Source organism: Dermacentor variabilis, chromosome 11 (genome assembly GCF_050947875.1).
Source record: "Dermacentor variabilis isolate Ectoservices chromosome 11, ASM5094787v1, whole genome shotgun sequence".
Classification (NCBI taxonomy): domain Eukaryota; kingdom Metazoa; phylum Arthropoda; class Arachnida; order Ixodida; family Ixodidae; genus Dermacentor; species Dermacentor variabilis.
Genome location: NC_134578.1, coordinates 55,158,589 through 55,177,966, shown reverse-complemented (window position 1 = coordinate 55,177,966; position 19,378 = coordinate 55,158,589). Strand labels below are relative to the sequence as shown.

The 19,378-nt window shown below is 46.4% G+C and overlaps 1 protein-coding gene across 3 annotated transcripts; it reads right to left on the bottom strand.

The window, feature by feature from the left end:
* Positions 1-1,286: 1,286 nt before the first annotated feature.
* Positions 1,287-18,161, bottom strand: LOC142563861 (uncharacterized). 3 transcript variants are annotated; one of them, XM_075674534.1, is made up of 3 exons: positions 17,953-18,161; positions 16,947-17,088; positions 1,287-1,571 (listed from the first exon to the last, which is right to left on the bottom strand). In XM_075674534.1, exons 2-3 carry the CDS (start codon positions 17,067-17,069, stop codon positions 1,356-1,358), a joined length of 339 nt encoding a protein of 112 aa, XP_075530649.1. In that variant the 5' UTR covers positions 17,070-17,088; positions 17,953-18,161; the 3' UTR covers positions 1,287-1,355. The 3 variants fall into 3 exon arrangements, with proteins under 3 accessions (XP_075530649.1, XP_075530650.1, XP_075530648.1); XM_075674535.1 differs by having other exon boundaries at positions 16,947-17,081; XM_075674533.1 differs by lacking the exon at positions 16,947-17,088.
* Between the last annotated feature and the right edge of the window lie 1,217 nt (positions 18,162-19,378).

Below are 19,378 nucleotides of genomic sequence, written 5' to 3'. Positions count from 1 at the left end.
CCTCTTCTGGAACTACCCGCCTTCGCTAAGCAGCGCAGGTCGGTACTAAAGGACCTGATCGTGAACTCCGATGAAGAATTGATCGCTCCCAGAAACAACGAAGCCTCGAAGATAGCGCTGGTGCCCTAGCGGTAAATGACTTAGGTTCTCCATCATACGTGATGGGACTTTTGTTGGCAGGACCACAGTGCTACCCTTCCACTTCCATTCTCCAACCCATCTCCCCTTTCCGTCGTGAGGCCATTGGCCATGCTTTCTAAAGCTCATTCATTCGTTCCATCATTCACTCATTCATAATGCGCGCAAAAAGGGGACTATAGTATAACGCCGCATCGCAACACTGGGGAGAAAATGAAATTGTGAGCTGTCCATGCATATACGAGTAAAAAAAATAAAACACTTATATTCACTAAGCATTAGCGTTAGCATGCAGAACATGCAGAACCATGCAGGTTGCTAGGCTTATAGCCTCAACTGCATCAATATGTCTATTGAATAAGGAATTCTTGTAACCCAACGAGATGAAGTTACTTTATTGTTGCATCTTTTTCTACTTTGTTAATTTATAAAAATGTTGTTTTTATTGACAGTCTCCGCGGTTTTCTAAATAATAACTTTTTTCTTCGCTTCATAGCGTGTAGCTTAGAATCTTCATGAGCAGTGCAAAGAATGACAGTGTACGTAGTAAAAGATGCAGCTGCGCATACCTTTGAGATGAAGCCCTGTTCTGATATAACACAATCCCATTTTGATTTAGCCATCACTAAATAACTGTTTTGTGTAATACCACTGGCCACAGGAAAAAAGTTCTACCCCTTCGACGTGCTTTACGTGGCATGCATCCTTTCGATGGACAGAGTTCCATGTATGTGACTCATTGCTTGTGCCGACAGCATACGTAGTGTTGTAATAGAGAACTATTTTGCTTTCCTGATACGTATAGTGCGATCTATCGCGCAAAAGATACCGCGGCATGATCATTGGTACATGCTAGCGGTAGCCAAATTCTGTACGATGAATGGAATGAAAGTATCTTCTATCCATTTTATTGAATGCATTGTATTTTAATGATTTTAGCAGCTAGGGAGTCGAAATGTGACAGAACATTCACAGGAGAAGAAGCGCGACCATGTGCAGATGCATAGCATGTGGAGCAGCACAGAAGTTTTCGGAGAATTAAAACTATAACGACAATATTATCCTAGAATGACCAACTGATCTATCCACATTGACAAACTGATCCATCCGCTATGGCAGATGTCTGCTTAAACAAGCATAGGCCTGGTATAAAAGTGGTGATTTATTATACGAGTGCACGCCTGCATTCATACAATGGATCTCTTCTACAAATGGGCTCAACCGTAGAAGCCGTGACCGTAGCCGTGACCGCCGTATCCGCCGTATCCCCCATAGCCGTGTCCGTATCCTCCGTAGCCGTAGTGTGCCCTCTGGTTGTCATAATGGTGGGTGATAGCGTGGCTGTAGCCTCCGTGGCCGTAGCCGTGGCCATAGCCGCCGTAGTAGCCAGCGTACGCCGTGGCAACTGCAATCAGCAGGACGAGGGTGCACAGCTGCAAAAAGAAAGAGAAATTTTCTTGGTACCTTGGGCATCGGCTTTAGCCCCTCTCCCTACTTCCCGGACGTGCAGCTATCACAAACTATCCCCGCCCCAACATATATATCCTGTACATTTTATTATACTAGCACTGATTGCGCTTTATCTGTTGGAAAGGAAAATACTGCCTGCGTTGAAATATTCACGCTCTGGATCAGCAGCCCTCATGGTTATTTAGTCCTCAGCGTCCAGCCTCTTTCGACAGTGCTGAGGCCATAAGAATATACCCTCGAATAGCTTAGGATATCGTCACGGCGTCATTTGTGCCGCCAATATCCAACGACATCTTCGAAGACTGAACTAGCCGTATCCAGTGCCAGAGTTTCGAATCCAATCCACTGCGTCAATCCAATGCGGCACACAACAGCAAACACTCACGACGGTCTTCATTGCGAACTGCTGCGGAGTTGCTGCGATCACTGTTTCTCGAGAGGTGTGCACGACGCTTATATACGAGCTGCTCCAAGCGGAGGTCGACTTGAAGGTAACGTATCATGTTGACGGCCTCCGGGCGCGTTCCACTTTCCCAAGACGTCAGTTAGCCGAGTGCTGTGTGCGGTGAAACGGTTCGCTTAGCACGCCTTTGCGGCAGTGCCAAAACGGCTACGAAACGGCTATGAAATTTATTATTGTACGAGAAACTTGCTGGCACTGAAAGCGTCAGCAACTGCTGGGCACCTGATGTGAGCCGGATATCCATAGTGTCTTTAACTGTAATCCATCATGTGGGTCACCGAGAGTGCAGGTACCCGCCGTAGTTGCTCAATGGCTATGGTGTTGGGCTGCTGAGCACGAGGTCGCGGGACCGAATCCCGGCCACGACGGCTGCATTTCGATGGGGGCGAAATGCGAAAACACCCGCGTACTTAGATTTAGGTGCACGTTAAAGAACCCCAGGTGGTCAAAATTTCCTCCACTACGGCGTGCCTCATAATCATAAAGTGGTTTTGGCACGTAAAACCCCATAATTTTTAAAGTGCAGGCATAACATACGATGTCATGGTTATAGACTAGATACAGAAAGCGTCTTGAAGAAGCCGTGAGCGCGTCGATGACTGCTAACAAGACAACGCTCATGGATATATGTGCGACAAAGTTGCTCCATGTGGACACATCCATACATCACTCTTCGATTAATGCGATCAACCGTGGAAGCCGCAGCCGTGGCCGTAACCCATGTTGCCGCCGTATCCCCCATAGCAGTGTCCGTATCCGCTGTAGCCGTAGGGTCCATAATGGCACACTGGTTGTCACACGGCTTGTCATGATGGCGGGTGTAACATGGCTGTAGCCTACGTGTCCACAGCCATAGCCGTAACCGCCGTGTAGCCAGCGTTCGCTTTGGCAGTGGCAGTCAGGATGACGAGAGCCCCTCTCCGCGTAAACATGCTGCCATCATAAGCTATCCTAGTGGTTAGTGAACTACTATGATGGTTAGTGATTTGTAAGAAATTGCTTAGCACAAGAAAATAACACGATAGGTGCAAGAATGCGCGCATTTTTCGGAAGCCAAGAAACCAAAGACAGTAAGTGCAGATTATGGAGTGGGGATTGTAAAGAGGGAGTGAATGGGGGAGGAGGAGTATAAAAAATGGATTGCGTCCGAAATGTATATTATAAATTCGCAAGAAATCAGACCCCGCTTATCATCAAAAATGACAAGTCCTGAAGTAGGATACAGAGCTATCGCTCTGACGCCTGTATTTCATGAAGAACGCTTAGGATGGTGCCCGTGTAAAGGGGGGATTAACAAGGGAAGCACTAAGCAAGATTTCCTAACCGTGTAACCGCGATTTTCGTGTAAAAATGCATAATTAATGTTTAAGGAGAGTGTTCGCGGCACGCTTGGAGCTTCTCTGCTTAGAGTGCCAACCGCGAGAAACATTGCATGCTCATTTCATTGGATTTGACATCGCATATTCCGTAACTCTGTACCCGGCTCTAATTAAAAGCGTTTCGTCGTTATATCATACGACATAGCTGCATTCATAAGTCTGACCTAGTTGACATGGCTGTCATGTACCTACTATGCGTGAGGGCGCTCTGCGTTTTAAACACACTTATGGCCTGATGAGAATAAAAAATACTTCGGATAATAAAAAGATAACTAAGCTCCTAATAAAATTATTCAAAATGTCTTACGAAGAGTGGTAACTGAGCGTCGTTGGCGCCTTCCGTCTACGAAGCACAAGCTTTTAGAAACCACGGTTCAACACGACGTGTACACAGAACAGTGCTCCATCGGTGGCATGTAAATAGCGAGGCACATCGACTTAATATTTATACAACCAGAGCCATTCAGTGTTATTGTATGAGGCGCAAGGAATACATCGATGAAATCATCTGCGACTGCATTCCCAAAAATAAAAGAGAACACTCACGCTATTGAACAGTTTGTAACAGTCAAGGCCAAATCGTGATGTTGCACATATAATGGTTAATGACGGTGAATGGCTAATGGCAAATAGTACTTACGAACGAAATCCTTCGTGAACTCGGGCCTCGGGTCCATCCGGTGAGAGGCAAAGAAAGCTTCATTCGTTGTTACGTTTCCAAACGTAACAATTGCGTTTCCAACGTAACGGAAATGCTGAAATAGATGACGCGAGGCTTAACGCGAGACAACACGATATCTCATTCCCTCTGGAAATTATCGGTGGGACATTATAGGACAATACTGCCACGGGCGGGGCAGTCAATCCCGCGGTTGTTCGCGTGATAAGAAGGTGTAAATAAAGAAGCCCGCTTTAATTGCTATATATTAATCTGTGGACCTAAATTCCATCCGTGATGGCTCACCAAACGTTGTGCTATTTCCATGGGTTCAATTTTCGACCGTGGCGACCACTTTCTTAAAAAAAGAAAAATAAGAAGAAAGGAGACCGATGTACTGATATTTCGACCTATAATCTAAATGCGTTTGGTGCATAACAGTGCAGTGCCATCTACGGGACCGCTATAGTCCCCTAGCCATTCTAGAACTTTATCCGCATGCAAACAGCTGGTTTGGGCAACTCAGGAACGACTGTCGCTTTCTCTACACTCGTAGGTTATTTGCACTGTTAATATCGTCATTCATGTGTCTTGAAAAATTTCCTGAGTATAGGCACGTCGATCGAGGTGCGCTTGTTTTTTCGTACATGCGAGATACCATTGTACTAAAATAACGTCTTGTTTTTGTTTGTTTCTTTATTCTCATGGTGTACTTACTATCTCGCTATGTGCCATCAATCCGCTCATAGGTGCATGCCATGTTTTCAGGCCACAACGGCAATTTCGGTGCAAATCAAATATTTAGGTTTGTGACTGTCACAACGGCGTCTCTCATAGGTCAGCTATTACAGGCTCTTAATGTAGCTCACGAACTTCGAACGTGGGTATTTCAGCGTAGTTACTTTCGCAGTCGGCCTAATGCATGTCAGTATGAGCTGCCATGCACATCAACTTGCGTATTCATGATGTCCTCTGCTGCTGCATTTGGCATGGTACCGGCTCAGTGCATGCATACTACCCAGCCAGCGTATAATGAGACTGAAAATCGACACGTATCTCATTTCTCTGCATGAGTGTTCAGTATTGCGATCACTTTGTGCTGCTGCATTTTTTAGCAGACTCCTACTGCGATTCAGTGCTTCGGGTGAAAACTTAATTCAGTGGTCTCCTTGTTTCCTTATTTAAAAGCGCGACTTATTTCTCAATCCACCAGCTACAGCAAATTACTGCTATGACAAATTCACTGGGACAAGAAGCCAACTTCGTTACAAGCGGCAGATCGTTCACGGGGGAAAAGCTCTAAAGGAGCTTCAGGCATGCACTGCAACAGTGGCGAGAGCTTGTGAAACGCACATTTCTTTCTTTCTTTCTTTCTTTCTTTCTTTCTTTTTCTTTCCTTCTTTCTTCCTTTCTTCCTTTCTTTCTTTCTTTCTTTATTCAGGAATCACCGCGCTCTGCCCGAAGGCGTTATAGCAGGGGGGGGGGGGGGGGGGAGTTAGAGTATTTAAAACAAGCATGTCTTCATTTGTACAGAACACCTCTTCTTCAGACAAAGTGTTCCACTTTTAAGTACACTCCGTGGTGGCTTAACGGCTATAGGCGTCACGCTTCACGCGCGAGGTCGCTGGTTCACATCCCGGCCACGACGGCAGCATTTCGATGGTGGCAAAGTGGAAACACAACCGTTTATTATGCAGTGGGGCACCGTAAGGAACCCCAAGTGGCCAAAATTATGCCACAGTCCCCATTGGTTCCGGCACGTAAAAACCCTGAGTTTTACTCATTCCGCTCAGAAATGCTCCTGACCGAAAAAAAAAAAGAATTCGCGAATGGATTTTTCCTAGACCGCGATTCATTAATTTGTAGCCCATGGTCATCGGCGCTATATATACAACGGGAATGTGACTTTGGAGAAATTTTGCTGACGGCCGTGGGCAAGTAAATTTCTCCTCGGTTAATTATCATACCGGGGTAAGAAGTGCCCAATTGGCTGTCACCACGTGATGTAGGGGCCTTAGCAGAGTTGTTTTGCCCCTTGGACATATTTTCGGCATTTCAGTTACTTTCAGAAAACATATGTACACTGAGAAGCCCGTACATTTTCCATTGATGGTCCGTTTCATTCAATGTAATATTTGGCACAATTACTTGCGTGGTCTGTGGGGAAGAAATGCGAAGTTGCTTTCGTCTACGAACCTCGGATGCACGCCTGAGGAGTTAACGAAAACTAATCACGAAGGCCATACTATTCCGTATTGCAGAAAGTGGAAGTGACATAGTCTCCATATATTAAACATTCCAGTCGTCGAAAGGTGCCGACGAAGGCAAATTAAATGTTTTGTCTTGACATGCCAGGCAAGTAACAGCAGTGGCATGGCCAGAAAATTTTTTTTCAAAGGGGGACGGAGGGGCACCAACTTGGCCAGGGCGGAGAAGGTGAGGAGAAGGGAGGGGGCAGGCTAGGCCCCATATAAACACAGACGTTTCGAGGCGGTGAAGGGGGGGGGGGGGAGGCGCATGCCCCGTATGCCACCCCCGGGCTACTCCACTCAGTAATAGTGCCAAGTGTTACAATGGACAGTCCGGACAATGGGATTCGACATTTCTGTGACATTTGAGCAAGAAGAAAGCCGCGGACCGCACAAAACTTCTTTTTCTTAGATCTTTAACGAAATATGTGCCTTCTTGTATTAAACAAGCGAATTCATTTTCCCCTAGGCTTTCGTTAGCTTCATTTTCAGTCTTCTTCATATACAGTCATCACTAACAAAAAATCGAGCTTTTAGAACCCCCGTATTCTTCTCGTTCACTTCAAAATGTCGAAAAGATCAGGCCATCAAATTCTGGAGTCCGCATTGTCTATTACGTGTTAGACCGTAAGTGTCCTAAAGCGAGCTCACATAATTTAAGCTCAGTCAGGCTGGCACAGTATTTCAGTCTGAATTTTTTTATTGTCATAGTTAAACCGTACGGCAGTCTGGCAACACTAACGGGTGATAAAATGAAGTCGCAGAACCGGCGACAGCTTTCTCAAAATAACGCAAGCTAATCATAGATGTCATGCTTTAGTGCGCTGCAGTCGTCGAACGCGGTCTAAGGAGCCAGAATTATGTCTCGGTGTTCATGCGCACTTTTGTTTTCCGCACGTGTCTTGGCGACCAGTCTGACACGTTTTTTGCTGGCGTTCTCTTGATTGTACTGTTTTTATTACGCGGGTGAAAAAGAAAATACGGGGTAGAATCCAGAGCTTGCTTCTGCTGGGACACTCCCACAGCTGTGGCCAGGTTGGCCGCAGCTCACATGGCTTCGGAAAGTTTCCAAGCAGACTGAGTCAACACAGTCAGGTCCCGCACCTTTGGACGTTACACAAACCACGAAAAAACTGTGGTCGCTGTTTGTGGGAGCGGCTTAGAGGCAGTGATTTCATATTTAATTTGCTGGTTAGAATTTCGTGCTGAGAGCTCTGTTACGTCATGCGTTTAGCATTCTTTGGGAAGCAACCGCGACTTCTCGTGACTGTCTAACCCTTTTCATGGGGCGATTAGGAAGACACTGCATATCTAGCACCGCGGTACAAATCGCACAGTGGCACAGCTCCACCGTGCGGTGCCATAAGTGGTAGCGGTGGTACTGGGCGGTACCACACGGTGACCCGGCTGCAAAGAGAGCGTCCTCGCATCCTCCCCTTGTGACAGGTACCGTTTTGGGGCGCTGACATTGCGACGCTGTAGTTCCAGATGCTGTTATTCCTGCGCTCGCGGACGCTGCACGGGATTCCGAACTGGCCCTTGAGGAAGTGGTGCTCGAAGTACCAGCCAGCTGCCGTGTACGGGTAAGGCCAAGGCCTCCTAGATACCAGAAGGCCTGTGCCGCGTCTTATCGATGACGTCATGCTACCTGACCCCACTGCCGTGAAATCTAAGGGGGATGCTCCCAAGCAAGCCGCGGTGATTTTGTCCTCAGCGCTTTCGCCACGCAGGGCTTGCCAATGGAAATTTCGGGCCTGGTAGCCTGAAGTCCCAAAGCTAGGTGCACGCGGCGTTGGTTGGGCAGTGTAGAAAGGGTAGCGGCACCCGTAACACCACAGTGGATTATAGTTCCGCAAATAACCATTTCCCTAACTGTGCTAAACGCTTTCTTGCATAGTGGTTGTCTCGACACGTCAGACTCATCGCGCGCTACTTAGTTTTCTAGAACTAGCTGGCGTAGGTTCACGTTTGTAACTCCGACACCATTAACGCCATAGCGTTAAGGGCCCCTTGACGCAAAATGTGTCGCACTCCGGCGTCGCTCGTCGCTTGGCGAAAAATCACTCCGTACCAAACCACGCAGGCCCTTCGCATGCCGCGGATGCGTTACTGAACTAATTGAGTTCCTCGAAGTAAAATACGTCAGAAAAATCGTAGAATATGACATAAACACAATCTACAGACGTGACAGCGTCGGATTTTAATTTTAATGTGCCAGAAACAATCATTCTGTTACACGGAAACTCAAACGAAGACCCCTTTTACGAGCGCCCGCTCGATTCCTTGCAACAACACCATCGCGCTCGGCGACACGCATCCGCAAGAAAGCTGCGGTTGCCGTGAAGCGTGGCAAGCAACCAGGGATCTTTAAAATTTATCGCGTTCGACTCTTCAAAGCGAAGCTTAAGCGCCCTCCAAATTTTTCTTCTATCTTGAGATTCTTCAGGAGCGTGACCTGCAGTGACTGGCCCTACTGTGTGTGACTTGTACTGTGTGTTCTACTTCATTATTTCAGATTTGTCATCTTCCTCTTTCTTTCCTCTTGCCTCCCCTGCTTCCTATCGATGTTTGTCTTCTTTTTGAAGAGTAGGCGGGCGTTGGGGACCCGTCCGGTTGCCAGCCTGCTCCTCGCTTTCCCTTTCATGTCAAATGTATATATGTCTTCAAGACAATAACTGTTATTATTATTATTATTATTATTATTAACCTTATTATTACCTAATAATTATTAGTCCTCAATTTCTTGTGCCTATAACTATTTAGACCACCCTACCATCAGTTGAATAATAAATTGAGAGTAGTTTAGCGACTGTGTCAACGTTTACTTAGGTTAGATCAATTTATTTCGTTTCATTAGGCAATCTTGGAATTGCGAAATGAAAGCCCTTCTTTAGCGTAGTTTTGTTTCTTCTGTATATACGAACTTTCTGTGGGTTCTTTCTTTTTTTACAAGTGGACAGAGCCGTAGGCGTTATCTATATGACGATTACTTCATTTGCTCACTGAATATGTAACTACGAAGACTGGCCTGCTGCACATATGAACTACGTTGGGGTATCTAGTAAATAATGCGCTACAAGGTATCTACTATTTTAGGTAATTTTGATGCCTCTGATCTTTTACGTCTCACTTTTCCACTCACGTCCACATATAACCTGTCTTGGATTTCAGGAATCACAGCAAAAGTACGCTATGCAATGAAATCGCTTCCGCACGAAAACAAGGCGGGGGTGTCCTGCCAACGAAAAAAAGAACGATGCTTTCCTAATAATTTGAAAATATTTTGAAGAGGCAATATTAAGTTGTAGTCGAAGTGTTCGCCGCGTAAGTGATCTCGAAAATTGCCTAAAATGCAAATTTATTTACGGGATACTAAGGACCAAACGAAGCAGCAGGACAATTCTACCAGTGGTATTTTCAAGATACGGTTGTAATTTGACAGAAAAGCACGAAGTGCTCTCGTACCATTTGTTCCCCGCCTATTAATTAGGCTTTGCCAGCATGGGCTTCACAGTGACACAGCTTATTTAAATTTTAAAGAAAGTAAAGTGCCATACAGCAACAATTTTGCTGTCGGACCTGACTTCGTGAAACTACACGAGCTCTTGAAAAATACACCTTAGGTACACGTGGACATTGAAAAGACAAGATGTTTATTCTGCGCACACACATCATTCATGCTTCACTCGTGTGTCCTTGGTGAAACAGCCTAGCCGTAGAAGCCATGACCGTAACCATAGCCGCCGTATCCCCCGTAGCCCCGGCCGTAGCCGCCGTATCCTCCATAGCCGTGTCCGTATCCTCCGTAGCCGTAGTGCGCCCTCTGGTTGTCGTAATGGTGAGTGATGGCGTGGCTGTAGCCTCCGTGGCCGTAGCCATGACCATATCCGCCATAGTAACCAGCGCTGACAGTGGCCAGGACAGCAAGGACAACGAGAGTGCACAGCTGTAATTTGATAACGCCAGTTGGTTCATGCGTTACGCGCCCTCAAGAAATGTAGCATTTGTGAAAAGTTCCCGGCATGCGTGTTGTTAGATGGAGATGGGAGGGGCACCGAAGATGATTTGGTTGTCAATGCGCTTGGCGGCCAGCGTAACTCGATGACAATTATCATGAATACAGCACATTGGAGTGCACAAGTGAAATGTAAACCATGAATATGAGCAGGCTGTGATTACTTATTTCGAGGAAAATCGCGAAATCGTTCCGCTTAAGTCCACGTTTCATATTACATGGGAAAGTGCCCCGCATGTCTAGCGCGCACATTCTATGAGAAAGAGAGAAAAAAAGGATAAATTGGTTGACAGAGAAATGGAAAGCCATACTGACCACACCGTGACATTGTAGGGTGCGGCTGACGCCTGGAAGAGAGTCTCGTAAACTCCTTTTGCGGAAGCAACTATACAACAACTACAATTAACTCTATTTAAGAATTCGCGCTCACTCCGTGAAGCACGTTTATTCCGCTTGGGCGCAAGCAGAAAGAAAAAGGCACTTTGTAGGACTATAACCAACTCTCAAAAGGGGAGTAAAGCAGACGATGCGCATTTACTCCTTCGGAAAGAACCTCCAGTATTCCCCTTGATCACTGATGGTACGCGTGCATCGAAAGAAAACACGACTTTGGAGCAGTTACTCACGAGGGTCTTCATGTCGAACTGCTGCCGAGGTGCCGAAAGCAACTGCTATACGGGAGCTGGCCACAAACCTTATATACTGTCAGGTGTAAACGAGCCATTCCGGTTAAAAAAAATAAAGGTCGTATCCCGAGACCGGCTCGCTATCCGCCTCGCTTGAACGCACGACAATTTCTGGACTCTGAAATAGCCGAACTTTCACAAAGAACACGTATTTCTCAAAGCATGATCGAATATCAACGTTAAAGAATATATATACTAAAAAAATTTAAAAAAACTGGAGGGAGCTATATGCATAAAAGTTTGGGCTTTTTGTTATGACCAAAATTTTTTATATTTACAACGCCTTATTTCACGACCCCACCGACAAATCTTGCTGTCAAGCTTCCTTTCTCATCAACCATTTTCGCTGCCCCGGTGCTATAACTCGTAATGGTCGTTTATTTCCATCTGCTCCATTCTTCAGAATAATGAAGGTTCGAACGAGATGCGTATATTGGAAATATGAACACATCTGTGCTCAAGTAAACACTGTAGCAGCTTATGAAGTACAATAAATGAATCATTAAGACGTTTTTGTCGTAACGAGTGGTGACATAACATCAGCGACACTCCTCAAAAGGAAGCACATTTTATTTTTGCAATTCAGTTTCGTGTCGGTATGATAATTGCTCTGTTGACGGACCCACACGTCTATTTGCTTCGGCCTCCTGGACGACCAATCTCTGTCCGAACCGACGATTCTTCACCATCGGCGTAACCTATCATCGTATGAGAAATATGCGCATGCAGTACTGTGCTTTTAATGCGATAAACATTCTTAGCCTGCGTTACCCACTTCGCGTCAATCTTTGTACCTATCTCTCTTTCTCTTTACGCTGCCATTTAGTTCAGTATGTATACTTTGAAATGGATTCCAACTTGCGTCACGAGGATTCACCGGGCACAGCCGCCGCGATGCCTCAGTGCTGCAACTCCAATGCTAGCAGTCAACGAATGGATTAATCATCATCGTTTGCACGGGCCGGCGCGCAACCGGTGAAATCTCGGAGGCCACGCAAAAGGAGGGCAACTTTGCGGGCGCGTCGCCAGATGGCGGAGCATGTCCGTACTCCTGATTACGTGAAGCAGGCTAGGTGATTACTAGTCACCGCAGAGTTCCCGAGGGGATGCCAATATATCATCATCAGAGCGCGAAAGAGGAGCCCCACTCCAGTTCACGGCTCATGCACGATGCGTTCGGGCAGTGGCCTTGTGGCGTTTGCGACAATCCTTCAACGCTAATTGCACTAACGTAGACAGTCGTCGTGAGGTGGGTTCAGCTGGAAATTTTTTTACAGTGATAGCAGTTGTGCAAACACACAAGGTGCGTCACCGTTCGTGCCTCCGTCGTCGTCGCCTGCTTCTCGATTGTGAGGTACATTCGTGGCCAGCGCAGCACATTCCGCCGAGCCCACTCAACCATAATGGCCGTCGTAAAACTATGTTGCACTGCCGTTCGGTCCCATGATGCGGCAGAAATAGCGCCCTTCTAGTAGTGCTTGCTTTCCGATGCCTGCAGGTTTAAGAGCAAGCGCCTTCTGTTGTGGCATGTATACATACTCAACGCAGTCTCAAAACACGTGTTGCTGAATCCAGTACTTGGTATTATTCGCAGTTCGGGCCGTCCGCACGTCAGATGGAATGCTCGCGGCATTGAGCGAACGCGACGTACAAGTGAACATAGACGAAGCATGTTTCCTTGGCTTCGTTTGCCTTTTGCCCGGAAGCGGCAAATCTGAGCTGCGGAATAAGGTAGTGTAGATCTTCGTTCATCTTCGCGTCGAACGCTCGCGTTACTTTACTAAATGAGCCATAGGGCGACAACCGTCCCTAGGGTCACTGCCTTGGGTAGAAATATGGGGTCCCAGCGCGCATATGACAAGAATGCGAGTGCAATAGCGAAGACGTGCTGGATTCGTAATTGTAATTTTTATATATGCATTCGCGCATCCTTATATTTGTATACTCAAGGCCGTGGCCGTAGGGCGCAGTCATCGCCATAGCCCGTTTGTCAGTTATACGAATTGAGTAGTCTTTGATATTCAATTCGCATTCGTGCACCCTTATATTTGTATACTCAAGGCCGTGGCCGTAGGGCGCAGTCATCGCCATAGCCCGTTTGTCAGTTATACGAATTGAGTAGTCTTTGATATTCAATTCGCATTCGTGCACCCTTATATTTGTATACTCAAGGCCGTGGCCGTAGGGCGCAGTCATCGCCATAGTCCGTTTGTCAGTTATACGAATTGAGTAGTTTTTGCTATTCAATTCGCATTCGAATAGAGAATGCGCCGTTCGAAATTGTCGAATGTTTGTTTCTGTTGAAATATAAGCGATAAAGGAATTGATTGCGGTATCGGTGGAGAGAGACCGATGCAAGCGATGACTGTTCCGAATGATCTTGCTTCTGCGGAGCCACGGTCATTGCGAAGAGATGCTTAGCGGATGCGCGGGACATGCGGCTACTGCTCAGTGATTCGGAGTCACGTAATTCGAAATGCCCCACTTTCATGCAGCCTATACATATACATTACCCATAATTCGACCGCTCTCATCACGCTTTCAGCCCTTTGTAATGTTTGCTCGGTGTATTAGTATCGTACGTCTTCTTTTTCCACCAAGGCAACACTCTACGTTCATCTGCGCTTTCTCCTTGCTGGTAATCTGCTTTTTTGTTACATTACTGTCATTATCACCACGTATTTGAAACACCTTTTCTTTCTGATTAGACGCGGACGTGCGCTATTGCAAATAAATAAGCTCTTTTACGTTTACAAATCGAACCCCACGCAAAATTTGTACTTAACGTTGTTGAGAAATGAGAAAAATATTCAGTTCGATATCGCGACGTTGTTTTTCTCTGATATTCTTATTCGATTTGATTCACATGTCTATACAGATGTAGCCTGTACATTCATCAGTACATGCTCCAGCGTTAAACAGTATACGCTCCATGTGATGAATGCTTAGTTATCTTTAAGCCTTTCTGTACAAAATACCGGCAGACGACATCAGAACGAAGCCTACGTACATTAGTGCACACGAAAGCTGACATGCTGCTGTTGATATTCACACTGCTACCAATCAGACTCCACAGAGCGCTAAAATCGTACGCTTTGTGAATGGCGATGGTAGGTCGCAGCGTACCTGAACTTCTTATGATCAAAGGGGCCAACCCAAGTGGTGCGACAGGGTTTCAGTAGTTGCATCGCGATTACAAAACCGCAGTCGCTGATCATACGCGCTGACATCAAACAACGGGAAGTTTATATTATATGAACAAGGGACGCCGAAGAGAAGGAATAATTTGAGGTGTGTTAGCCAAGTATGATTCTACAGTTCTGGAAAAGTCTACTCGCACCGCGAGAAGACGCTGGATAAGCTAACAAAGGCGCTATAACGAAATACCGCTGCTAAAATGAGAATGGTGCGTGTGCAGTTTTCTTTTTTTTTCGTTTAGCAAGACAACATGCTGCACCAATTGTACCAGTAGTCAACTATTACTGAAATGTCTTAACTTCACTGTATAGCTCAACGCTGTTCGCTCAAGGCACGCTATGGTCTTTGTTATTGTGATAGGAACTGAGAAAAAATAAATTCGGGTTTTTTTTTTCACTTGCCAAAACTACGATCTCATTATGAGGCACGCCGTAGTGGTGGACTGGGGATTAGTTTCGACCACCCGCGGGGTTCTTAAGCGTGCACCCGATGCGTGGTACGCGGGCGTTTTTTCATTTCGCCTGCCATTTCGCACCCCCCCCCCCCGAACTCATCGAAGGGTGGGGGGGGGGCGGCAACTCCTCGAAAGAAATAGCATTGCTGAAAATTATGCTGCGATTCGGTAAAGTCAGGCAAGTCCGCGGCCTTTTCAATGTGTTTAGCATTTTTGGGGGAACCATCACCGCGATCTCTTGCGAGTGTCGCCAGCCGGTCCTCAAGGTAGTGTTGTCTACCAGCGCGGTGAAAATCGAACGGCGGTACAGGACCACCTTGTGGTGGTACCGGTGGTATTGCACGGTGGTACGGTGCTAGTGGAACGTTCTCGCATTCTCTCCTCGTGACAGCTAGCGTTTTGAGACGCTGTTGTTGAGACGCCGCGCCTACGTTTGTAGACGCCGCACGGGGTTCCGAACTGGTCCTTGAGGAAGTCGCGCTCGGCGTATCTCTTGGCTCCCACGTACGGGTAAGGCAGGCTAAGGTAAGGGGAGCGCCATGCCTAACATATAGAGCTACACAGAGCCACATATAAACACCTTTCAAAGCATGCCAAACACATTCTTGGATTATCAACAAAGGCTGATTCTCCGTAATTTTCTTTCTTCCGACAATGCACACGGTATAACTGTATTTCGAAAAAAGTTTATTTCAACAAAAGACGATACGAACAGTGAGTCACAATGACGACACAACTCCACCAGGACGATAACATATACAAAGCACAAAGCATTGTGTACGCGGAACGTTTTCAAGGAAGCGTCCGAGTCCGCACTCACTAACATAGACTCGCAGAAACACACAGGCACGCGTAAACTAATTGTCATATTATATAAGATGTTGCTGAATATATACAGTGTACACAATGGTTATGTACAATGATGATGTGAAGGCACGCTCCGGTCTTTGTTATTGTGATAGGAATTCAGAAATTAAGTTCTGGTGTTGGACGCGCGAAAACCACCACCTGATTATGAGGCACGCCGTAGTGGGGGACTGTGGATTAATTTTGACCACCTCGGATTCATGCACGGTGCAGGAGCATCTTAGAGCTTCGTTTCAGAATACCACCATACACAACTGTATGGAGCGTCATTGGCGATTACTTTTCGCCAACTTCTCTCTGTCCACATCCCGCATAGCCGCTGTGGCCATCTTTATAACTTTAGCGCGAATACACCTTTCACCTTTATGACAACCGCGTGCAAAGACAAACGTTGTCGTCGCACTTTTCCTGAAGCACAGACTTTCCAACCTAATGTTTCTAATAAGTATGAATTGAAAAGCTCGAAGTCGGCTTTGTGCTCTCAATTGTCATCAGGTTTCGTATTTTGTAGGAGTGCGTTTCTACGCTTTTGTTTTCGCATCATTCGGCATGTATAGATTGACCGATAGTATCAATAGCGTTGTTCTACAGGGGTGAAATGCCGAAAACGCCTGTGTGCCTGCATTGGGTGCACGTTAAAGAACCCCAGGTGGTCAGAATTATTCTGGAGTCCTCCACTATGGCGTGCTTCACAATCATATATTTGTTGATGTAACGCGTTAAGCATTGCCCGTTTATGAATAGCCGGCGGAGAATACTAGGCGTCAGTTTTTCTTTTCTAGTTTTCTTGATCGATGGAATTTCTTTATTCACATTGCCAAGAATCAGGTATAGTCGGGCGTTTTATTTACTTGGGCTTCATTTTTCTGCAAAATGCCCATAAGAGGAAAACCTCCAATTGTTTAAAGCTGCTGGGCAACTGAGCATTAGAATGTTCGCTTCGGAAGAATTTCTGCTACAATGCGACAACGAAACCTAGGGATAACACGGCAGCGCGCGCCAAGGACTGGCTTCGCCGTGTCGCATGCTGTAGCGCCAAGCGCGGGCCGACGTTTTACGAGCGGGAATTCGCTCATCGTCAGGGAGAAACTGTTCCGCTCTTTAGTTTAGCCAGTAATGCGGAACATCGCGCACCGATGATGAGCAAGCGATAAAGAGAAACTGACAAGAGCGCGGTTTCTTGGCGCACGCGGAGCAAATTTTGCTGCGTCACGTCACATGGCAACCGGCGTCCAAAGAGACGACGTCGAAAAGGCAGCGCTCGCCGGGTTCATTGCACTCGCGCCGTTCTCTGTCAAGCGGTTCCTGCACGAAAATAATGAACTGCAGAAGCAGAGATTGACAACCACTAATAACTTGTTTTGCTTACCTTCATCCATGCATCGGGGACTGCTCTTCCACTTATGTGAAGTGGCACGGGCACAGTCGGTAGGCGTTGCGCATCTGCTCTCTTGTTAGCCCGGCCAGGACATCCCATTTGGCGTGATTTCATTACATGTCACATCTGACAACTGGGCGAAATATCGCGCGGTGATGATTAAAGGATACCTAAATGAAAAACTAAAGTTGAAAGTGGGAAGAAGCGACGAAAATATTTCAATTAAACTATAAGGTTTTACGTACCGAAACCAATACCTCCTTATGAGGCCCGCCGTAGAGCGGGGATTCGGGAAATTGGGACCATTTGGGGTTCTTTAACGTGCACATAAATTTAGGTGCACGGCTGTATTCGCAGTTCGCCCCCAACGAAATGCGGCCACCGTGGCCGAGATTCGATCCCGCGACCTCGTGCTTATAGCGGCCCGACACCCCAGCCACCAAGAAACCACCATGGGTAAGAAGTGACGAAAAATAATCTGCCCTTCGAGGCACAGGTTGAAGAGTGAAGCGCACCTCGGTAGTCTTGCATGTAACTCGAGCTTTTTGTAATTCAAAACGCAAACGGTGACTGATACATAATTGTTTTTTTTTTAGGTTCTGCAGTGTTCATTAACATTTAAAGGTGGTAATGTCACAAAAAGAAAAACCGGGTAACTGGAATACTCGCCAGCGTAGCTAGTTCGAGCAGCAAGCGTTTAAATACCTTCAAAAGTATAAATTGTAAGTTTTTTAGTCGAGTAAAAAATGAAGAGTAACCGCTAACATAAACCGAAGCGAAGTTTCCGTGTGCGCGTCGGCTAGCATCAATCGGCTCATGAGCAACTGTCAACAAGTAGCTTCAGTTTCTTAGAACACCGCAGAAAGATGACCCGCTCCTAACGAGAAAGGTATTCACTAGAGAGCAACCACAGAATAACTTTCGTTTCGTCCTGTAGCTGTTTTTATAAGGACTGCGCTTGTTTCTTCATAACGACTGCAGAAGGAAGTGTTCTCACCTTTCGTCCGCTGGGAAACAGAAAAATTTCATCCTTGTGTTGCTCCCCGAGTTGCCACACCGCACAGCCGAGCAGAACGCCTTCTGTCCTTTCCTCAGTTTTTTTCGACATTGCCGGAACATTCGCGGGCACAGACATAAAGTTTTTAACTGCAGAGCACACGAAAAAACATGCACGTGCTTAGAAAGTGGCAGAAGCAGACGAACCCAATATCGTCCGACGCGATAAGAGCGAAAGCGCCGCTTTTGAGCAACGAATGCAGCGACTAAATAAAGATATCGGACAGCAAAAAATAATATAGTCAAAAACACATTTGATTTCTACACATAATTGCATCGCTTTATTACTATGTAGGCTGAAAAGATAAAGCCATATATGCAAAAGTTATTGAATATTTCTTTGGCTCACCGTGTCCTGGCGACGCTTTCTTGTCAATGCCTAAGCTAGCCCTACTGTACACTCCGTGGTTTATTCCTGCACTCTTAAGCAAAATTACATCCTTTTGCCACACAACGATAATCGTCATCTGTCTTGTCGCATTTCCTTTCTTTAACGCGGCGAGCCCGGTATTTCCCAGTAACGAACGGCATGCGCGTTATCAACATGACATAGCATTCCCGACACGAAAGTAGTGGGCGCGGCGTTTTCAAGAAAGGAAACGCAAGCAAGACAGATGACGATTATCGTTGTGTGGCAGCGATACGCCCAAAGGAAGGAGCAAATTTGCGTCTAATTCAAGAAAAAAAGACGTATTTTTCTTCTTGCATGTTGCCGCCATTCTTTAATTCGGCCTATGGGATATTCTAACCAAACTTAAGGTCCCGCACGGGTCGAATTAACGGGAGTCGACTGTAACAAATATAATGGTAATGCCGCGCACTGTGATAACATTACACGAACCACTTTGGAGAGAGAAATGAAAAGAAAGGAGAAATGCAGGAAGGTTAACCAGAACTGAAAGTCCGGTTTGCTACCCTACTCTTGGAAAAGGGGATAGTGGGGAAAGTGACACAGTAGAGAGAGGAGGGGAGACAGCGAGCAACAGACGCAAGATTACAGCCGGTCATAATCGCCGCACGTTATCACAGCACAAGATCATGTGCTGCACGAAGAACACAAATTCATGCTAAAGTTGCTTGTGCAGTTCTTTTGTACTTTTACAAAACTGTGGCAGCACCTTCGTCGCCTTCTGTTGCGATGCCCTGTGAGGTCAGCATTGCAAAATGGCTTGCCCTTGGCTTTGCTAAGCGTTACAAGATGCAAAAACGTGTTTGGGGTGTAGCAAGCAGTCCACCGCCGTCCAGAGGGCCCGTGAAAGAGCGGAGAGGCTTGGCCTCCCGATTTCGACATGGGAGCAGCCAGCGGAGAGCCGGGGACCCCAACGGGTCTCTGCCGGCTAGTTCCTCAGGACCTCAATAAAATCTGT